The sequence below is a fragment of the Artemia franciscana genome, chromosome 14 (genome assembly GCF_032884065.1).
Source record: "Artemia franciscana chromosome 14, ASM3288406v1, whole genome shotgun sequence".
In the NCBI taxonomy this organism is placed as follows: Eukaryota; Metazoa; Arthropoda; class Branchiopoda; order Anostraca; family Artemiidae; genus Artemia; species Artemia franciscana.
Genome location: NC_088876.1, coordinates 22819628 through 22839870, shown reverse-complemented (window position 1 = coordinate 22839870; position 20243 = coordinate 22819628). Strand labels below are relative to the sequence as shown.

Here is a 20243-nt window from a genome sequence, read left to right as displayed (position 1 = left end):
TTTTTTGTACAAATTGGATGTTTTTACCTTTAATTATACGATATAATTACAATTCAGGCACTTATTTACCCTGGTTAAATGACGACCGTAAGATACTTCTAAATTAAAGCAAAAAATTGAAGACTTGTCGCGTTAAAAATTTCCATAAGCTACGGTCTTCATATGCCTGACAAACAGACAATCTATCTTTTATCTCTATACAGAAATTGAACAAAAGTCATCCTCCTCCATTCAGGCTCAACAGGGAAATCTCCAATCATTTTTCAATGCTAATCCACATGCAGATCCTCGCCTGTAATAAAAGTCGCTACTATTGCAATATAGTCCACCACCTCCCTATGTTGCTATCTGAGGGTGTCATAAAAACGAACCCTATTGAATACCAATTTGTGTTGAGGGAGAAATCGACCAGTGATACAATCGCGAATTTGAGCCATATTGTCACAGTTTGCTGATATGTTCAGTAGTTAATATGAATCCTTACTTTCTACCGTCACAATTTCCGCAAAGCCCTTTTTTTGGAACACAAAATACTGACGTAAATAATGATGGATCTAAGTTTTTTCAAGCATGTTTTCAACCAAGGCAAATCAACGTTGCCTGTGACTTTAAATCGGACTATGATGCGCAAAAAGACCTAACTCATAATACTTATGTGGAGAGATCAGAAAATCCACAACACTGCATGAGAAGTGGTTACTACCCAACAAACTTTGTGCAGTTTTCTACTCCTGGATTTGTACCTTATCATCAAATGCAGATGTCAAATTCTTCTATAGCTCCACTGCAAGGTTAGTTGAATACATTTTGGCCTCTTTTTTCAATCTTTGGCTGGCAACCTCTTGGGTACTATGTCTTTAACCCTTTACATTTTAAAATAAGCTAAAATATAACAATGGGCAGAAAACAATATATGTTAAAAACTAACGCAATAGAAAGTAAAAAGAGCATTTGTGCTCAATAAAATTCTTTTAGGCTATTAAATAACAAAAACAAGTATTTTTCAACTGAAAGTAAGGAACAATATTAAAACTTAAAACAAACAGAAATTGCTACGGATATGAGGGGGTTTTTCTAGTCAATACCTCGCTCTTTATGCTAAAGTTTGAATTTGTTCCAATTCTTTAAGAATAATCCATGAATCACAAAGGCCGCTTAATTAGAAAAAGATACCTCTTTTGAAAGTACTAAACAAAATAGAGTAAGAGCCTGGTATTGAATAGGGTGCGAACCCCTCATGTAGGTAAAAATTCCTGTTTTTTTTTTAATTTTAATGCTGCTCCTTACTTTCAGTTGAAAAAACTCGATTTTTTCCTTCAATTTCTGATCGTTTTTAAATAATGCTGGGAAATCCCGCACCCCCTATCATAGAAATGCCCCTTCCCCCATGAAAACATCCTCCAAGGAAAGATCCTGCCACTTAATATCCTCGAATTATAAAAAATAATGCGAATTTTTTCAGGCTTGTGACTTTTGATGGGTAAGACTATACTTGATGAAACTTATATTTAAAATCAGCCTAAAAATTCAGTTCTTTTGATGTATGTATTGATATTAAAATTCACTTTTTTTAGAGTTTCGGTTACTATTGGCAGTTACAATTTACTTTGAACTACTATTACCATTTAATTTACCATTAATACTATTTAATGTCAAGTTCTTTTTATTACTGATGATCTTTTCTAAAATTATTTCGAAGTGTTTTCTTCTTTCTAAACAAATCTATTTGGTATATTTTTTTCTCTTTTTATGAATTCTATAAGGAATTAGAACAAGTAATTAAACATGACCGTAGTTAAATAAATGCCATAAGGGGCCGTTCAAAATGGAAAACAAACAAAAAAAACAACTAAATTTTGTCCCTAACTCTTAGGATATTTCTGTTCTTGCTTTTATCCTTGGTTGTGGCCTTGGAACCGCGACATAGTAGCAAATACGAAATAAAGGGCACAGCTTTTGCAATGCCAGAATTAGCTTAGCCTATGCATTCCGATTTTACTATTTCAAGAGCTCTTTTTTATGAAGCAAAAACAGAAGAAAAAAAGATTATACCTGTCTAATATCGATCTTTATTTTCTTGAATATAGGCATCTATATTAACTGGTAATTTTTGCTTTAAATCAAACAATAATTACCGAAAACTAATGAATTGCTCTGCACTTTTGCTTTCAGCGATATCATCTAGGGCATAAGCGAGTTCATGAAGGGTTCTACCTCTCGCAGTACACTCGTATTAGCCTAAGGAATAGTCTACCTAGACTGAGATGGAGTTAAAAGGCCATAAGAAGCTGTTCCAACAATTAATAGAGAGATTTGAGCCTACCTCGGTCAAAAAAAAAAAATAAAAAAATAATTGGACCCTAAAAAGCTCATGGACTAAAAATACTGAGGTATTAGAGTTCCTTTTAAACACTTCTCACTCCAATTCAATGTCCCTTCTGTTTGATGCAGTCTTTCTTAATGAATTGAGACCAAAAATCAAATTTTTGCTCGAAAACTGAGAGATTGAGGAGGGGTAGACCCCTCATGTGGAAAATAGTTTGTATTCGTCTTATATTTTAACGTTGCTCCGTACTTTTAATTGGAAAAAATTCTTTAATTCAATTCAAGATAATTTTTCAGATCATGCCAGGAAATCTTCCTCCCCCTCCGTCTAAATTTTTCCCCGGCTACTTTACTGCCACACAAAATGCTACCCTTGGAATTCCCCCTGCCTGAAGAAAGTCTCCCCCACCCTACAAAAGACTTCAGTATACTTCCCAATAATAAAGGCTATAGGTAAATAATATACAAATTGCAGAACTCACAGCCCTTTCCCCAAGAATAGTACGGGTCATGTTATGCCCAGGGGCATAGTTATAATATAAAGTTGGTCATTTCAGCTTTACTGAACTAAATAGCTATCTTAAAAAGTTGGTCGGATATCTTACGAGAAAAAGAGACGTGCAAAGGTCTGAATGCCCGCCATTTTTTTTTTTGGCCACTTAAAATACCGCTTCACCTTTTAGTTTCTATTCAAATGAGCCCTCTTCCGATATTTTAGGACCATTTATTCAATACATTTGTTCCTTTAGGCCAACCGTCCCGGGCTAATTAGCATAACAATGCATCAAAAATAAATGGATTTATTTAGAGGTGTACTATTTCAATTTTAGATGGTCATTAGATCACAAATGGTTGTCACTTGAATGTGCTTTTCTGCTTTTGCTTAACAGTTACGTATTCATCTGTGTAAAAGCTGACGTAGGGTAAATTCCACCAATACCAAAGACAACCCCCTCCAGGAACAGTCACTGTCAGGACAGCCTCTCAAGGGAAGAAAGACAATTTAGAAATACAAATAGACTTTTTGAGGCTTCTTGGGTCTTTCCCCCAACAAATAACTCATTTTCACACCATACCCTTTACAGCAAGTGTGATTATGTGTACGGTTGAAGTCTGAAATGAATCAAACCAGTCAAAAAGCAAACAATTATCGATATTAATTGTTCCTTTTTCATGTTCAGTTACAAATGTGCTACTCAAAATCTGCAAGGTTTTGAATATGAATTAGATTATAAGTATAAATTTTTGACGATTTAAAACCAATTAGCCCATCGAATTTTCATTCAATATCATGTCGGCAATGTTTGGGTCTGTAGCTTTTTTGAAGAAATCGCTTTTGTCTTTAAAAGACAAGAAGCAAAAAAACTTTCGATTTTCCATTCGAGTAAATGATCTCCTGATACTCTCGGCCGTAGACTCAATACGAACACTCTTGTGGAAAGTACATCAAGTAAGACAAATAAGCACGCGTTTTTGACTGTCTGGGAAAATACGATATTCTGGTTTTCCATAGGTTGAGAGCCATATATTCGGTTTTAAATTCTTGAAATTCTTTTAGACCTGTTGAATTCCATCGTATAATCTTTTTCATCAATATTTAACCACTTTATGTAGTATTTCCTCCTTTTTCAGGGGGGTATCAATTCGGGATATTGATGATCGTCCCCATAAATAAATAAAAAATACTTTTAATGTATTTTTTTTTTTGTTGAAAAGAGTGAAATTGCCACCCGCATGGATTTTCAAAAAATATCTTTGGTTATATCTTCATTGGGGAAAATCTTCTCTCCTTCCCTGCGTATTCGTAGTAGAACACCCCTGTTTTCGATCATTATTAAATGAGAAACCAAGTTTTTAAACTGAAAGCAAGGAGTGACATTAAAACTTAAAACGAACAGAAATTATTTCGTATGTGAAAGGGGCTGTCCCCTCGTCAACGCCACGCTCTTTATGCTCAAGTTTTTGTTTTTTTAATGTAGACCTGGGATATCCTCGTTGAAAATCCTTCCTCTTGCTGAAAATTGCTAACCGACGATTCAGCCTGAAAAATTATCTTTAACATTCTTTCTTTTGAATAAGACTTTAACCTCTATCGGATTCTCGATAACTCTAGAAATTACTCTTTCCATAGAGATTATTTCCTTGAAATCAAAACAAGTGTAAAATATTCCCCGAATAGTTTCCCCCGAACACCTTCATGTTTAAAATTTGGCACAAAGAATGTAAGACAATTAAAAAGAATTTCGTTTATAATTATGTCGAATCCCTCCCGCCCGTGCAACATTTCCCCTGGAAAATTAACCCTCCAGAAATGTCCCTAGCCAAAAGAATATTTTCCCTGTATAAATCCCTCTAAGCAACCCCCCCTGCAAAAGAAATATGTACACTTCCCAATAACAAATACTATTTGTAAACAATGTGAAAATTTCACAACTTATAGACCTGTCTCCACGGACTGTGGGGGGTCATTTTACATCTAAACACATAGTTATTTGCTCTTTCAACTATACTAGACAAAAGATACTGATCTCAAAGTTTTGATCAGATGAATTTAGTGATAAAATGAGCATGGAAGAGTGGCTAGTTGCCCTGCAATAATCTTAATCACTTAAAAAGGCACTAGGACTTTTCATTTCTCTTCGCATACACCCTCTCCCGATTTTTCTAGGACCATTATTTCAATACGACCACCCCTGGGAAAAAACAAACAAACAAAAAACAACAAATAAACACGCATCCGTGATGTATCTTGTGACAAAATTGCACATTTTTCTATGCAGGAGCTCAAACTTCTTCAGAAGAATTTTCTGGTTGCTGAATATGATAGTGTGATTTTTGTCAGGATTCCTTGAATTTTAGGGTTTTTTTGCCCCGCGCATCCGTGATGTATCTTATGACAAAATTGCACATTTTTCTATGCAGGAGCTCAAACTTCTTCAGAAGAATTTTCTGGTCGCTGAATATGATAGTGTGATTTTTGTCAGGATTCCTTGAATTTTAGGGTTTTTTTCGCCCCTACTTGAAAAATAGGACAAATTTTCTCAGGCTCGTAACTTTTGATATGTAACATTAAACTGGAAGATTTTTATATATTTGGAATCAGCATAATAAGCTAATTCTTTTAATGAATCTACTGATGTTGAAATTCTATTTTTCAGAATTCCGTTTACTATTGAGCCGAGTCACTCCTTACTTACAGGTCATTACTACGAACTGTTTGATTCTTCTAATGATGCAAATTGTCTGATTTTAATAATACAGAACTTTAAAGTTATTAAACTATAGAAGTTTGGGATCAGCTAAAAAGAAAATTCTTTCTTCTTGCTACTATTGACACGGGTCACTCTTTACTTAATTTTCATTGCAATGACCGCTTTGATTAGTTTCACCGATTAAGAACTTCTGTCCTTAGTAAAAAAGTAATTGCAAACTTGCTGTCAACTTTCCATTTTGAGTCCATTGTGATTTAAAAGCTGGTGAGAAAAACAGGTAATAAATAATTAAAGGAAAAATTGTTACTTAGAGGAATTTGCATATGTTAACTTTTAATTACATAACACCCTTCGAATTGGTTTGGAAATAAATTATTATATTTTGAATAAAGAATATAAAGTGGTATGATAAATTTATAATTGTAAATCAATCTTACCGTCTACTTGGCATCAAGCCGCTACACAAGCAAGATTTTATTTTGAGAGAGGGGGGTAAATTCATCAAGCAACAGGAGGATAATATGCAAGCAATAGCAGAAATCTATACAAAAATTTTTTTTTGGATCCACGTTTAAGAAAATAGCAAATAGCAGTTGGATGATGCTTGAGAGAATTTAAAATCTGAGAAAAATCGTAACAAATTTGTGGGAGGAATCCTCCTGAAAACGCCTGTACACATCCCAATAACCGTTGCTATATGTAAGCACTGGTCAAAGTTTGTAACTTGTAGCCCCTCCCACGGGGACTGTGGGGAAGAAAGCCATCCCCAAACACATAGTTATAAGGTTTTTCGTCTACGCTGAATAAAATGGCTATCTCACAATTTTGATCCGTTGACTTTGGGAAAATAATTAGCGTGGGAGGAGGCCTAGGTGCCCTCCAATTTTTTTGGTCACTTAAAAAGGGCACTAGAAATTTTCATTTCCGTTAGAATGAGCCCTCTTGCAACACTCTAGGACCACTTGGTCGATACGATGACCCCTGGGAAAAAAACAACAAACAAACAAATAAACACGCACCCGTGATTTGTTATATGGCAAAAAATACGAAATTCCATATTTTTGTAGATTGGACCTTGAAATTTTTCTATAGAGTTCTCTGATACGCTGAATGCGATGGTGTGATTTTCGTTAAGATCCTATGACTTTTAGAGGGTGTTACCCCCTATTTTCCAAAATAAGGCAAATTTTCTCAGGCTCGTAACTTTTGATGTCAAAAAATCCGAAAGCATTTGAAAGCATAAAAATCCGATTCTTTTGATATATCTTTTAGCATCGAAAAACCGTTTTTTAGAGTTTCGTTTACTCTAAAAATCTTACTTCGTTTACATCAAAAGATACGAGCCTGAGAAAATTTGCGTTATTTTAGAAAATAGGGGGTAACACCCCCTAAAAGTCATAGAATCGTAACGAAAATCAAACCATCAGATTCAGCGTATCAGAGAACCCTACTGTAGAAGTTTCGAGCTCCTATCTACAAAAATGTGGAATTTTGTATTTTTGCAAGAAGGCAGATCACGGATGCGTATTTATTTTTTTTTTTTTCTCAGGTGTGATCGTACCGACCCCGTGGTCCTAGAATGTTGCGAGAGGGCTCATTATAACGGAAATGAAATGTTGCAGTGCCCTTTTTAAGTGACCAAAAAAATTGGAGGGCACCTAGGCCTCCTCCCACGCTAATTATTTTCCCAAAGTCAACGGATCAAAATTGTGAGATAGCCATTTTATTCAGCGTAGACGAAAAACCTTATAACTATGTGTTTGGGGATGGCTTTCTTCCCCACAGTCCCCGTGGGAGGGGCTACAAGTTACAAACTTTGACCAGTGCTTACATATAGCAACGGTTATTGGGATGTGTACAGGCGTTTTCAGGAGGATTTTTTGGTTGGGGTGAGGGGTTGAGAAGAGGGGGATATGTTGGGGGAACTTTCCTTCGAGGAATTTGTCATGGGGGAAGAAAATTTCCATGAAGGTAGCGCAGGATATACTAGCATTACTTAAAAAAAAAATCAAAAAATAAATATGAAAAAGTTTTTTTTCAGCGGTAAGTAAGGAGCAGCATTCAAACTTAAAACAAACAGAAATTATTACCCATATGAGGGGTTCACCTCCTCCTAATACCTTGCTCTTTACGCTAAAGTATTTTTTAGTAATTTCATCTATTTATTCTACGGCTTTTGTGATTCAGGGGTCATTCTTAATGAATTTGGACAAAATTTAAGCTTTAGTGTAAATAGCGAGATACTGACGAGGGGGCGAACCTCATTATATATGTAATAAAAACATAAGAATACAAAATTTCTTTACGTAAGCTAATTTATAAGTTACGTATATCTTTTACTAATAAAAAGATTCGTAAAAAATTAAAAGTTCTAGTTGCCTTTTTAATTAACCGAAAATCGGAGGGCAACTAGGCTTCCTCCCCCGCTATTTTTTCTCAAAATCATTCGATCAAAATTATGAGAAAGCCCTTAGCCAAAAAAAAATATGCAAATTTCGTTTTAATTATTCCTCTGCGGAGAGCCAAAATCAAAACATACATTGATTCAAAACGTTCAGAAATTAAATAAAAAAAAAACAAGTTTTTTGACTGAAAATAAGAAGTGACATTAAAACTTAAAACGATCAGAAATTACTTAGTATATAAAAGGGGCTGCTTCCTCATCAACGCCCCGCTCTTTACGCTGAAGATTTTTACTTTTAAAAAGAAGAGTTGAGAGAAAGAATCAAACTTTAGCGTAAACTTTAGCGTTGATGAGGAACCAGCCCCTTCCATATACGAAGTATTTTCTGTTCGTTTTAAGTTCTAATGTCGCTCCTTACTTTCAGTTAAAAAAACTTGTTTTTCTTATTTAATTGTATATTAGAATCAATATAAACAGATACAAAAATCATTATAGCTTGTGCGAAAAAAAAAGATAAGGGAACAATTAAACTAGTACCAGTCAATTAGGAAGTGCTCTTTATGCGTATACCCCTCTGCCCATAATGACCAACATTTCTACTGTTTTAGTTCCCAGCATTTTTGTAATTGAACTTCTGATATTCCAAAAGAGTAATTAAGCTCAAAAACTATTTATTGCCTCGTCGTGAGTCAGCCCGGGTGTAATTTCACCTGGTCTTTTACCCCTCAGTGCCACAAATTGGTATATTAGACAAAGGTGTTAATTTATTGGCTGGTAGCGAGTATCCACCGCGATTTTGGATCGTTTAATCGACCATCCAAAATCAAAACAGATTAGGCCTTTTTGTTTTATACATTTTTTTGTAGTTCCATGTTTAATGACTGCTGAAGTAGAAGAACTCTTCCCCACCCCCTAAAATATTTTTTCTAAATTTAAAGCATCATATCTGTCATTATTTTCCGCATAACACAGTAAATTCAAAACTTCGATTATTTGAAACACATAGCAGTAAGCATGTTTTGATTTCTAAAAATCTTAACTATTGGAAAGAAAATGCATGAGTAGTTAGTCTGAGTTTTTTCTTATTTAAATTTTTTTGCAAAAATTTAAATCGTTTCTTTTTGTCACACCATGATGCATGATTGCGAGCCAAAAACTGATGGGAATCAGGACAGACAGCTAATTCTGACAGCCAAGCAAGAGCCAGATCTGCATGAAACGCAAAATTAGTTTCGGATGCGCATGTCTCATTATTACGATGCGTCCGCCATTACGGCTCCACTCTTACAAAGATATAGGGAGGAGCTAAGAGCCCATCTGCCACATTATTCATTATTGACTTTCGAAAGCCCTCTAGCAATTAACATCACATTTAAATATTGTCGGTGAATTTTTTATTTGCATTCTTTGTGTGTTATTAATATTTTTCTTAAAGCTTGATGTAGCCTTTGAAATTGCAGCTATTCAAATTACATTGAGTATTAATGAAGTATTGTATGATATAGGTTGTTAAACTTGCGCACGAGCTTTAGTCTGATTAATGAGCTATGTTCACGCATCAGTTCATTCCTCACGCAGACTTTACACGATCAATATTTTACCAATAATTCAGCCTTGTGAAATAATATGTAAAATACAGTTTTAGCTTTCAGTAGAAACTCCTACTAGTTCATTGCTTAAATCATAATTGGTAAGTAATTGTTAGGGTTTTGGGTGAGCAAGTTTATCAGGACTAAAAAACAGATGTATTATTTGAAAATGCGAGGTGAAACTGAAAGGGTGAACTGAAAACTCTTTTCAGTTCACCCTTTTATTTGAAAATGCGAGGTGAAACTAAAAGGGTGAACTGAAAACTTGACAATAGGCTTAATTAAGGCTAAATCCCAGTGGGGTTAGGAGGTTTGAACCTTCCTTCGAAATGTTTGTCCAGCTCGTATAAACGCAACAAAAATATATATTTAAAAAGTTTTTGATGCGTTTTTAATTTTTTTTCTGTAAACTCCTCCCCCCAAAAAAAATTCAGGATAAATTCTTGGGCTTAATGTTATTAATTAGGCTTTACATTACTGGGCTTAATATTTATTAACAAGGCCTTATCCAGGGGGGGGGGTACAAACGATTTTTTTGAGCAAGAAGAGGAGTTACGGAAAACATTTAAAAATGTGTATAAAAAATTTGCTTATATTCATTTTGCTACGTATTTACATGTCAGACAAACATCTCAGAGGATGGGGTTCAAATCCCCTTCTCTCCCCTAAATACAGCCGTGAATGACTATAAAGGACAATAACAATTTGTTTGAGATGTCCCTCTACACCATTTCTTCAAGGGGATTTTGCTACAAATACCATACCATCGAGCAGAAAACAATATGCAACCTTCTTAGTTTCTTGTGTTATTAACTTTAAGAAGTGTTGAAACCTCCATTATCGACATCTATCCATAGGCTAAGATAAAATACATCAAACACAGCTCGTTGGTTCAAATTTTCGCTTTTGATTTTCGATAACCATTAAAACTGCTCCATTTCTGGAACAGCTCCTGATAATTTAAAAAATTTGTTTGGAAATATTTGACCCAGTTCATGTGCTGGAACCTTTCAACTTTAGTTTTCAAAAAATCCTTTATAAAAAAACTTTTTCCTAATTTCAAAATTTGATTTTCAGATTTTTTTTTTCTCGGATGATATGCATAATACAGCAGTAAATTCTATAAGAGAAGATTTATATTTGAATTTCTGATTTTGAGCTTCCACTCGTGAGTTTTTTTTTCGCCCACTATTTTGGGGAAAACATTAGACTTATCTATGTCTCAGAACAGTACAAACGTTGCTTTCATTTGACAGATAACCGTTATTTAAAAAAAAAAATATTCGATTAGATGTCCTTAAATATGCTTCCTAAGTCACGTGCTATAACCCTTGGAATATTTTCTTCAAAAAGTAAAAATACTTTTTTCGTTCAAAAACATGTTATCTCAAGATTCAACTTTTTCTACGATTAATTATTGTCAAACAGTAGTTCATGTCATGAAAAGTAAAAATTAAAATTTTAAAGCTACATTTTAGAAAGGGGCTGTTGAATTTGGAATCGAAGGTATACATCTTTGAGGCTGAATTGTTCAGCCTCCAAGACTCCAAGCCTCTGAGAAAATCAGACTTTAGGACCTCAAGATTTGGAAACTAGTAAGTCAACATCAGGAGTATCTAGGGTGTAGATCTGTGTCATAGGGAAATCGAAGACCTTCACCAATGTCCAGTAAAATTCGTAAAGTCAAGCCTGGAATTTTTTCTTTTGCAAGAATATGATGCTATATAATAATGGCAAACAATTCGAAAGTCATTATTGTTAGAACTGGTGTTTTTGAAAAATAATTTTGGTTTTCTGTAGAAAAAAAAAAATCCTGACGGGTACAGTATAAAGTATTGGTAACCTATGTCCAAACGGAAAACATAATTCCAGTCACAAGATAATTATCTGCCATAGCAAAATAAGAAATAATTTGGAAATGTTATAAATATAATGAAATTATAATTATAAATCGAATTAAAATTAAATTTTGGTTGAATAAAATTAAATAGAATATAATTTAAGCTATAATTTGGAGCCATTTTGATATCTGGTAGAGAAACCACATCAAAAAATGGGTCTCATCCTCGGCTGCAGTATTCCATATTGGGAACTTCCTTGGAAAAAAAAATACAGGCACCAAACTCGTTTTATGAATTTCAAACAAGTTCAATTCATTTATATCTGAAACTGGGGAAAATGTATTTTTCAATAGCTAGCTGCAAATATGTCATTAAAAAAATCATTGAAATAAAAAAAATTATTTTCAATTAAAATATCCCCAAAACAGCAGTTAGCAAAATATAGAGGGAGGATGCCCAAAATCCTAGGGCGAGGCACAGGCCAAACTAAGGTAAAAAATCATCGGAGGCAGGTCTTCAGCTTGAAAGAGCGTAAATATCATGAATCTCTTTTGGGAAAAAATATATTTAAAAAATTATATTCAGCTTAGAATAATAACTTTAATTAATTTCCTTTTCACCTGAAACTAGAGTAATAAAAATGCACCGTCTTTAAAAGTCATCAGCATGAAAATTCACATTCATTTTAGATATTCGATGTTATTTCCTTGCAAAATATATTTAGTGACAAGGAGATTTTTTTAATTGACTTATTTTGTACATTCTGAAGTTATCGGGTATCTCTGTTTCCCCAGCTAAAAGATTATTTTTACGTTTAGTAAAAGCTATGCAAACATTTAATATATTATATCTGTTGTCAGAATACTAATTATAACACCTAAATAATCCGTTGATTAACAGAATCCTTAAAATAGTAACAATAAAAGGTAGTTTTTTTGTGCATTGTTTCATTTTTTTCGCTCGTTTCCAAGGAAAAGGCACGAAAATATACAGAATTTGTAGAATAGCATTAACGGTTATGATCAAACAGTTCGTGGTAACGAACTGTAGTAAGGAGCGACCCGGCTCAATAGTAACCAAAACTCTAAAAAATGGAATTTTGATACCAATAGCTACATCAAAAGAATCGCATTTTAATGCTGGTTTTAAATATATAAGTTTCATCAAGTTTAGTCTTACCCATCAAAAGTTACGAGCCTGAGAAAATTTGCGTTATTTTAGAAAATAGGGGGAAACGCCCCCTAAAAGTCATAGAATCTTAACGAAAATCACACCATCAGATTCAGCGTATCAGAGAACCCTACTGTAGAAGTTTCGAGCTCCTATCTACAAAAATGTGGAATTTTGCATTTTTTGCCAGAAGGCAGATCACGGATGCGTGTTTATTTGTTTTTTTGTTTTTGTTTTTTTTTTTTTTTTTTCCCAGGGGTGATCGTATCGACCCAGTTGTCCTAGAATGTTGCAAGAGGGCTCATTCTAACGGAAATGAAAAGTTCTAGTGCCCTTTTTAAGTGACCAAAAAAATTGGAGGGCACCTAGGCCCCCTCCCACGCTAATTATTTTCCCAAAGTCAACGGATCAAAATTCTGAGATAACCATTTTATTCAGCGTAGTCGAAAAACCTTATAACTATGTCTTTGGGGACGACTTACTCCCCCACAGTCCCCGTGGGAGGGGCAACAAGTTACAAACTTTGACCTGTGCTTACATATAGTAATGGTTATTGGGAAGTATACAGGCGTTTTCAGGAGGATTTTTTTGGTTTGGGGGAGGGGTTGAGAAGAGGGGGATATGCTGGGGGAACTTTCCTTCGAGAATTTGTAATGGGAGAAGAAAATTTCCATGAAGGGAGAGCAGGATTTACTAGCATTATTTAAAAAAAACAATTAAAAAATAAAAGTGAAAAAGCTTTTTCAGCTGGAAGTAAGGAACAGCAATAAAACTTAAGACAAACAGAAATTATTACCCACATGAGGGGCTCACCTCCTTCTAATACCTCGCTCTTTACGCTAAAGTATTTTCGGTAATTTCAACTACTTATTCTACGGCTTTTGTGATTCAGGGGGTCATTCTTAATGAATTGGGATAAAATTTAAGCTTTAGTGTAAAGAGCGAGGTACTGACGATGGGGCGAATCCCCTCATATATGTAATAAAAACATGAGAATACAAAAGTTCTTTACGTAAGCTAATTTATAAGTTACGTAAATCTTTTACCAATAAAAAGATTCGTAAAAAATTAAAAGTTCTAGTTGCCTTTTTAATTAACCAAAAAATCGGGGGGGGGGGAACTAGGCTTCGTCCCCCGCTCTTTTTTTCTCAAAATCATTCGATCAAAATTATGAGAAAGCCATTGAGCCAAAAAAAAATATGCAAATTTCGTTTTGATCATTCCTCTGCGGAGAGCCAAAATCAAAACATGCATTGATTCAAAAACGTTCAGAAATTAAATAAAAAAAACAAGTTTTTTCAACTGAAAGTAAGGAGTGACATCAAAACTTAAAACGCACAGAAATTACTTCGTATATGAAAGAGGCTGCTTCCTCATCAACGCCCCGCTCTTTACGCTAAAGTTTTTTACTGTTTTAGAAAGAAGAATTGAGAGAAAGAGTCAAACTTTAGCGTAAAGAGCGGGGCGTTGATGAGGAAGCAGCCTCTTTCATATACGAAGTAATTTCTGTGCGTTTTAAGTTTTGATGTCACTCCTTACTTTCAGTTGAAAAAACTTGTTTTTTTTATTTAATTGTAAGAACAGTACAAATGTTCACCAGTAGGCTAACCAGAGAAAGCAATTAGACACGTAGAAAGGACCAAGGGTGCAGTTTACTTGCCTAATACATAATTCTTCCGATGAGGAATTTTAATTGACCTATTTAGATGCAGTAAACTTTCGTCTATCTGGGGATCGTATCTTGGGGAAAAGGATTACAAGCTGCTATTTTCTATTTTGGCATCATTTTCTTCTAATTACATAATAAAGTTGGAAACTTTATGAAAAAGACAAGTTCCTTTACAAATTAATCATGACGTGTAAATTGAATTAGAACATTCTGAGCAATTTAATTCATAATATAATTGGTTATACACTAGCCGGTGTAATTAGAATAGTATGAAACATCAGAATTGAATGTTAATTATCAATATTAGAAATTATCCTTTATTGAACAGTGCTTTGTTCAAGACCGGATCTAGGGGGCTATGAGCTTCAACCCTCCTCCCCCCGAAATGCTTTCCCGGCTCGAAAAAATGTAACAAAATGAATATAAATAAATGTTGTGCGTGTTTTAATTTTTGTTTTGTAAAACCCCTGAAAAAAATCCTTTTGTAATTCCCTCCCCAAAAGAAATCCTGGATACAACCCCTGGTTTTGTTTTTTATTGTTTCGGATGTATTGCAGTTAGTATTATATTACCTTTGTCCATTTCTTTTGTATATGGTCCGAATTCTTAAGGATATATTTATGTTAAAAAAAAATAACAATGTCTCCATGTACCTTATGTACAAATTTTCTAAGAAAAAACTCAATTAAATTAGATGATGCCTGTTATATTTTAATCATAAAACATATTTCTAATATAAAACTGCATAAAAGATGGCATTCCTCAAATAGCTGCATATTCGTTAGGGGGTCGGCAAAGCCCAGTAGCAATATGTTAAATTTAGCTTCCGTTTTGAAAGACTACCTGAATTTTCTCAAAGGCGGATTTCTAAGCACTGAAGAATTTATGACATGGCAATCACAACCAAATAAAAGTCTTCAGATAAATGCTGATTTACAACTGCCATATAGCTTTCAAAGTTAAGAGCCCAAAATGATTTTTCACGAAGATTATTAGATCATTACTCATCTTTCATATATCTCAATGGGGGGGGGGGGGTATATAAGTCTCTGCGTATTTATATTGTTGAAAACTTTGACGAGCATGGGGTATTAGCTAAAAAAAATGGCTTGAGAGTTCTCATTTAGTTCAAGAGTGTCTATACTGTCCCCTTTAATACAAAGTATCACCCCCACCCCCTCGACCAACTGCAGTCAAGCATAACGTCGTGTAAAAATTTCAAGGTAGCCATTTAATTGGAAAAGTCAAAATATAAAGAAACGTCTTCAGAGGTTTAGAAATCGTAAAGCTCCTGGGAAAGGGACATAAAATTATGAAGAATTACACAAAAATTCATAAATAAACTTTTGAAGGAATTTTTTCGAAGGAGGATGATTTTTTAGCACGAAAAATATTAAAATTTTGCGTATTTGTTTTGTCTTTTTAGTCTCAAATTTTAAGCGTGTTTTCAATGTTTAACATGTAAAAATATTTTAAACTATGTAAATACTAAAAAATCTACTAAAAAATATCGAAGAGGTTTTTTGAAGACCATTCTATTTTTTTTTAGCAATTATCTATAATACAACCTGAATAATTTTTATAATTTCGCAGGAATAACTATACCAATGCCTGGTCAAAAGCGAACACGTCAAACATATACGAAGTACCAAACACTTGAACTCGAAAAGGAATTCTTGTATAATCGTTACTTAACCCGAGTTCGACGAATGGATATATCGTCTAAATTACAATTGACAGAAAGACAAATCAAGATTTGGTTTCAAAATCGAAGAATGAAAGCGAAGAAGGAGAATAAGAATGAAACAAATTTTAGAAGTTCTGGTCAATCTTGTGATGCAAGTGATGAAATGGTATCCACTAGCTCAATGACCCAATAACTTTTACTAGAATTAATAATTTTGTACCTAAATAAATATGTAAATTGTTCAACCACGTTTGTGAATAAATATATTTTTATTTATTTGCTTATCAGCTTTTTCCAGCTTTAATAAAATATTCTTGCTCTAAGCGTCTAAGAAAAAAGAAACTAAGAAAGAGCAGTAAACTTTGGACTAGAGACATCCCATTCTTTGTGATGAATGAGATGCAGCCAATCCTCCTTTGCTTTTATGGTGCCGTTTAACTTGCAATCTGCCAAGAAAAAAAAATGAATAAAGGCTAATATTTTAATTCTTTCCTTTAAAATCATTACCAAAGAGGAAAAGATAGATTACAGTCCTTCACTTTTGTGGTAAAATTTGAACTTCAATGGCACTTCTTTGCTTCGTCAGGTCAATTATCCATTGTTTTATTATTAATATTTTTTTTTCGCCAATTCCTCAAGCACATGCGAAAGGGAAGCCGGAAAACCCTCCTTTTTACCCATGTTGTATTTAACTGTTATTTTTATATCTAATTTTGATCAAACAGTTCGTGGTAACGAACTGTAGTAAGGAGCGACCCGGCTCAATAGTAACCAAAACTCTAAAAAATGGAATTTTGATACCAATAGCTACATCAAAAAAATTGCATTTTAATGCTGATTTCAGATGTATAACTTTCATCAAGATTATTTTGGCCTATCAAAAGTTACGAGCCTGAAAAATTTGCCTCATTTTAGAAAATAGGGGAAAACACCCCCTAAAAGTCATACAATGCTAACGAAAATCACACCATCAGATTCAGCGTATCAGAGAACCTTCTTGTAGAAGTTTCAAGCTCCTATCTATAAAAATTTGGAATTTCGCATTTCTTGCCAGAAGACAAATCACGGATGCGTGTTTATTTGGTTTTTTTTTTGTTTTTTTTTTCCCAGGGGTGATCGTATCGACCCAGTCGTCCTAGAATGTCGCGGGAGGGCTCATTCTAACAGAAATTAAAAGTTCTAGTGCCCTTTTTAAGTGACCAAAAAAATATAGGGCACCTAGGCCCCCTCCCAGGCTAATTTTTTTCCCAAAAGTCACTGGATCAAAATTCTGAGATAGCCATTTCGTTCACCATAGTCAAAAAATCTATTAACTATATCTTTGGGGACGACTTACTACCCTGCAGTCTCCCTGGGAGGGGTTGCAAGTTACAAACTTTGACCTGTGTTTACATATAGTAATGGCTACTGGGAAGTGTACGAGCGTTTTCAGGGGGATTTTTTTCGGTTTGGGAGGGAGAGTTGAGGGGGGGGGGGTTAAGCGGGAGGATCTTTCCATGGAAAAACTTCTCATGGGGGAAGAGACTTTCAATGAAGGGGGCGCAGGATTTTTTTGCATTATTTAAAAAAACAAGAAAAAAATGAATATGAGAAGTTTTTTCTACTGAAAGTGAGGAGCAGCATTAAAACTTAAAACGAGGAGAAATTGTTGCGCATATGAGGGGTTTACCCCCTCGCAATACCTCGCTCTTTACGCGAAAGTATTTTTAGTAATTTCAACTATTTATTCTACGGCCTTTGTGATTCAAGGGTCATTCTTAAGGAATTGGGACAGAATTTAAGCTTTAGTGTAAAGAGCGAGTTATCGACGAGGGGTGAATTCCCTCATATACGCAATAAAAATATACGAACATAGAAGTTCGTTACGCAAGTTAATTCGTAAGTTACGTATATTTTTTACTAATGAAAATGTTCGTAAAACAATTAAAACTTCTTGTTGCCTTTTTAAGTAATCAAAAAATTAGAGGGCAGCTAGGCTTCCTCCCTCTCTCCTTTTTTCTTAAAATCTTCCGATTAAAACTATGAGAAAGCCATTTAGCCAAAAAGAAAATGAATATTCAAATTTCGTTTTAATTATTTATGTGCGGAGAGCCAAAATCAAAACATGCATTAATTAAAAAACGTCCAGAAATTAAATAAAAAAACAAGTTTTTTAAAATGAAAGTAAGGAGCGACATTAAAACTTAAAACAAACAGAAATTACTCCGTATATGAAAGGGGCTTTTCTTCCTCAACACCCCGCTCTTTACGCTAAAGTTTTTTCCTTTTTTAAAAAGTAGAGCTAAGAGAAAGAGTCAAACTTTAGCGTACAGAGCGGGGCGTTTAGGAAGAAAAGCCACTTTCATATACGGAGTAATTTCTGTTCGTTTTACGTTAAATGTCGCTCCTTACGTTCATTATAAAAAACTTGTTTTTTTTATTTAATTTCCGTAAAAAGAACACAACTCAAACTTACATAACAAGAACTTATAAGAACTTACATAACATTTTTAAAAATATCTCCTTTTTCTTTTTTGTGGTAATACGTTAAAGATATCACAGTTTAGTCCATATAAAGTGTTAAGGATATGTGTAAGGAACTTTAAATGGTTGTTTCATATAAATTATTTGATTCAAGACTATTATTTTTACCTAATATTTTTGCTATGTGTTTTCTTTTCAAAATTGGATAGGATTGTCTTTCAAGTGCCTTGCATGAAAATAAATGTGTAGTTACACTGTCTAATAGCTTTGGCATCCTTGTTTTACTCATTAATTGTTTCTTGATTTGCTATAAAAGAAGAAGTCTCTAAGATCTGTGAAGCACAGTGGCGTCATATGGGGTGGCATGGGGGCAGTTGTCCCCAATAAGTTGGAGAAAAAATATTATATAGCCCATGCCCTTTGACTCTCTCGATATGGACCTTTTTCCCCCTCAATAAAAATACTGGAACTAAGCCCCTGGTATAGCACAGTGGGATAGCCTTGACCCTATAGGTACGCATTTATTTTCTGTTTAAGAATGTAAATAAACACAATAGAAAGTGTTCTTAATTTCTGTTTCCTTAGTTGATTCAAAAGAAAGTAATAAAAAACTGTTGATTACAAGAATTCTTAATCGTGAATATGATAACCTAAAAATTTTTTCAAGGCAGATTCAAAATGCATCACCTTTCCCCATATATTAATTTTTTTTTCATTTTGGCAATATAGTTTTGTCCTTACTCAATTGTTTGTTATTGATCAAGCTAATTTTATTTATTATATTCTGTAACAGAATCCGTATAAGATGACTCGACTCTAAAGATAGATAATGCTTTTGACGAAAATGCTTAATTTCTTGCCCATGAATGCTAGCGCATTATCCCTGTCATCATCCCTATCCAATATTTATAAAGAAAATCGATGGTAGTCACTAAACGCCATCTATACTGATTATGAAAAAGACTGAAAGGATAGCTATTCTGCCAAAGATATTTGTGGTGCTATATCCATATATTATGGCGTATGGATATTACTAGTTTTTTCTTGCGCCTTATATAAGCAAATATATTATTTTTGTGTCTTTTATATACAGCCTTATTTTGTTTCAAGTTTGAATTTTTTTTTTTTAAATGTACCTTTGTTTACTGGAAGGTGATATCCCACGGTGACTTGACAGGCAACAGTGTTTCTTGGGAGGAACTTCCTTTGGTTTTAATTGAACAGCCAAATTTTTTAAAGACTGAGCATTTCCAAGATGTCATCAGTGAGAAAATCCTCTAATATTTTACTGGCAAATAAAGTAAAAATAATAAATTCGAAAATATTTTTCGCGACAACACAGACAATTCAAATCCTTAATAACGTCTAGTGCATAGAAATATTTATTTTTGGAGCATTAAACAAAAAAGTAATTTTAAAAAGTTGGTTGAAATTTATATTCATAAAAATAATTCTATTGTTTTTAAACGTTCAAAGATGTGTTCATAATTTTAATTTTTTTTTAATTCTAAAAGATATAAAAATTAAGACAACATAAAAATTTCCAGTTATTCTCGATTTGAAATTTGTATTGGATGTGAAGCAAAGTCTGTGTTCTGAAACCAAACAGTGATCCATTTTGACGTTCAATCTGCGTTAATATCTAATTATTCCTAATTTCAAGTTTTTTATTACATTGCTGTCCAAATCACAGACTATGGAAGTTTACTCACAACTTTCAAAGACAGTTTCTTTTAATTTTTAAGTTATTAAAAATAGTTGTAAGGACATAAAGAATAAAATTAAAAATTAAAATGTCGAGGGAGTCTGCTTTATACATGAGCCTCTCTCTCCTCTTAAAGCTAAAAGCTGACTCGTAACTTATTGAAATAATTAAATAAAGG

The 20243-nt window shown here is 33.8% G+C and overlaps 1 protein-coding gene across 1 annotated transcript; it reads left to right on the top strand.

The window, feature by feature from the left end:
• The first annotated feature begins 427 nt into the window (after positions 1 to 427).
• On the top strand, positions 428 to 16179 carry LOC136035831 (homeobox protein Hox-A6-like). Its single transcript, XM_065717793.1, has 2 exons — positions 428 to 791; positions 15804 to 16179. Exons 1-2 carry the CDS (start codon positions 473 to 475, stop codon positions 16088 to 16090), a joined length of 606 nt encoding a protein of 201 aa, XP_065573865.1. The 5' UTR covers positions 428 to 472; the 3' UTR covers positions 16091 to 16179.
• Positions 16180 to 20243: the final 4064 nt, after the last annotated feature.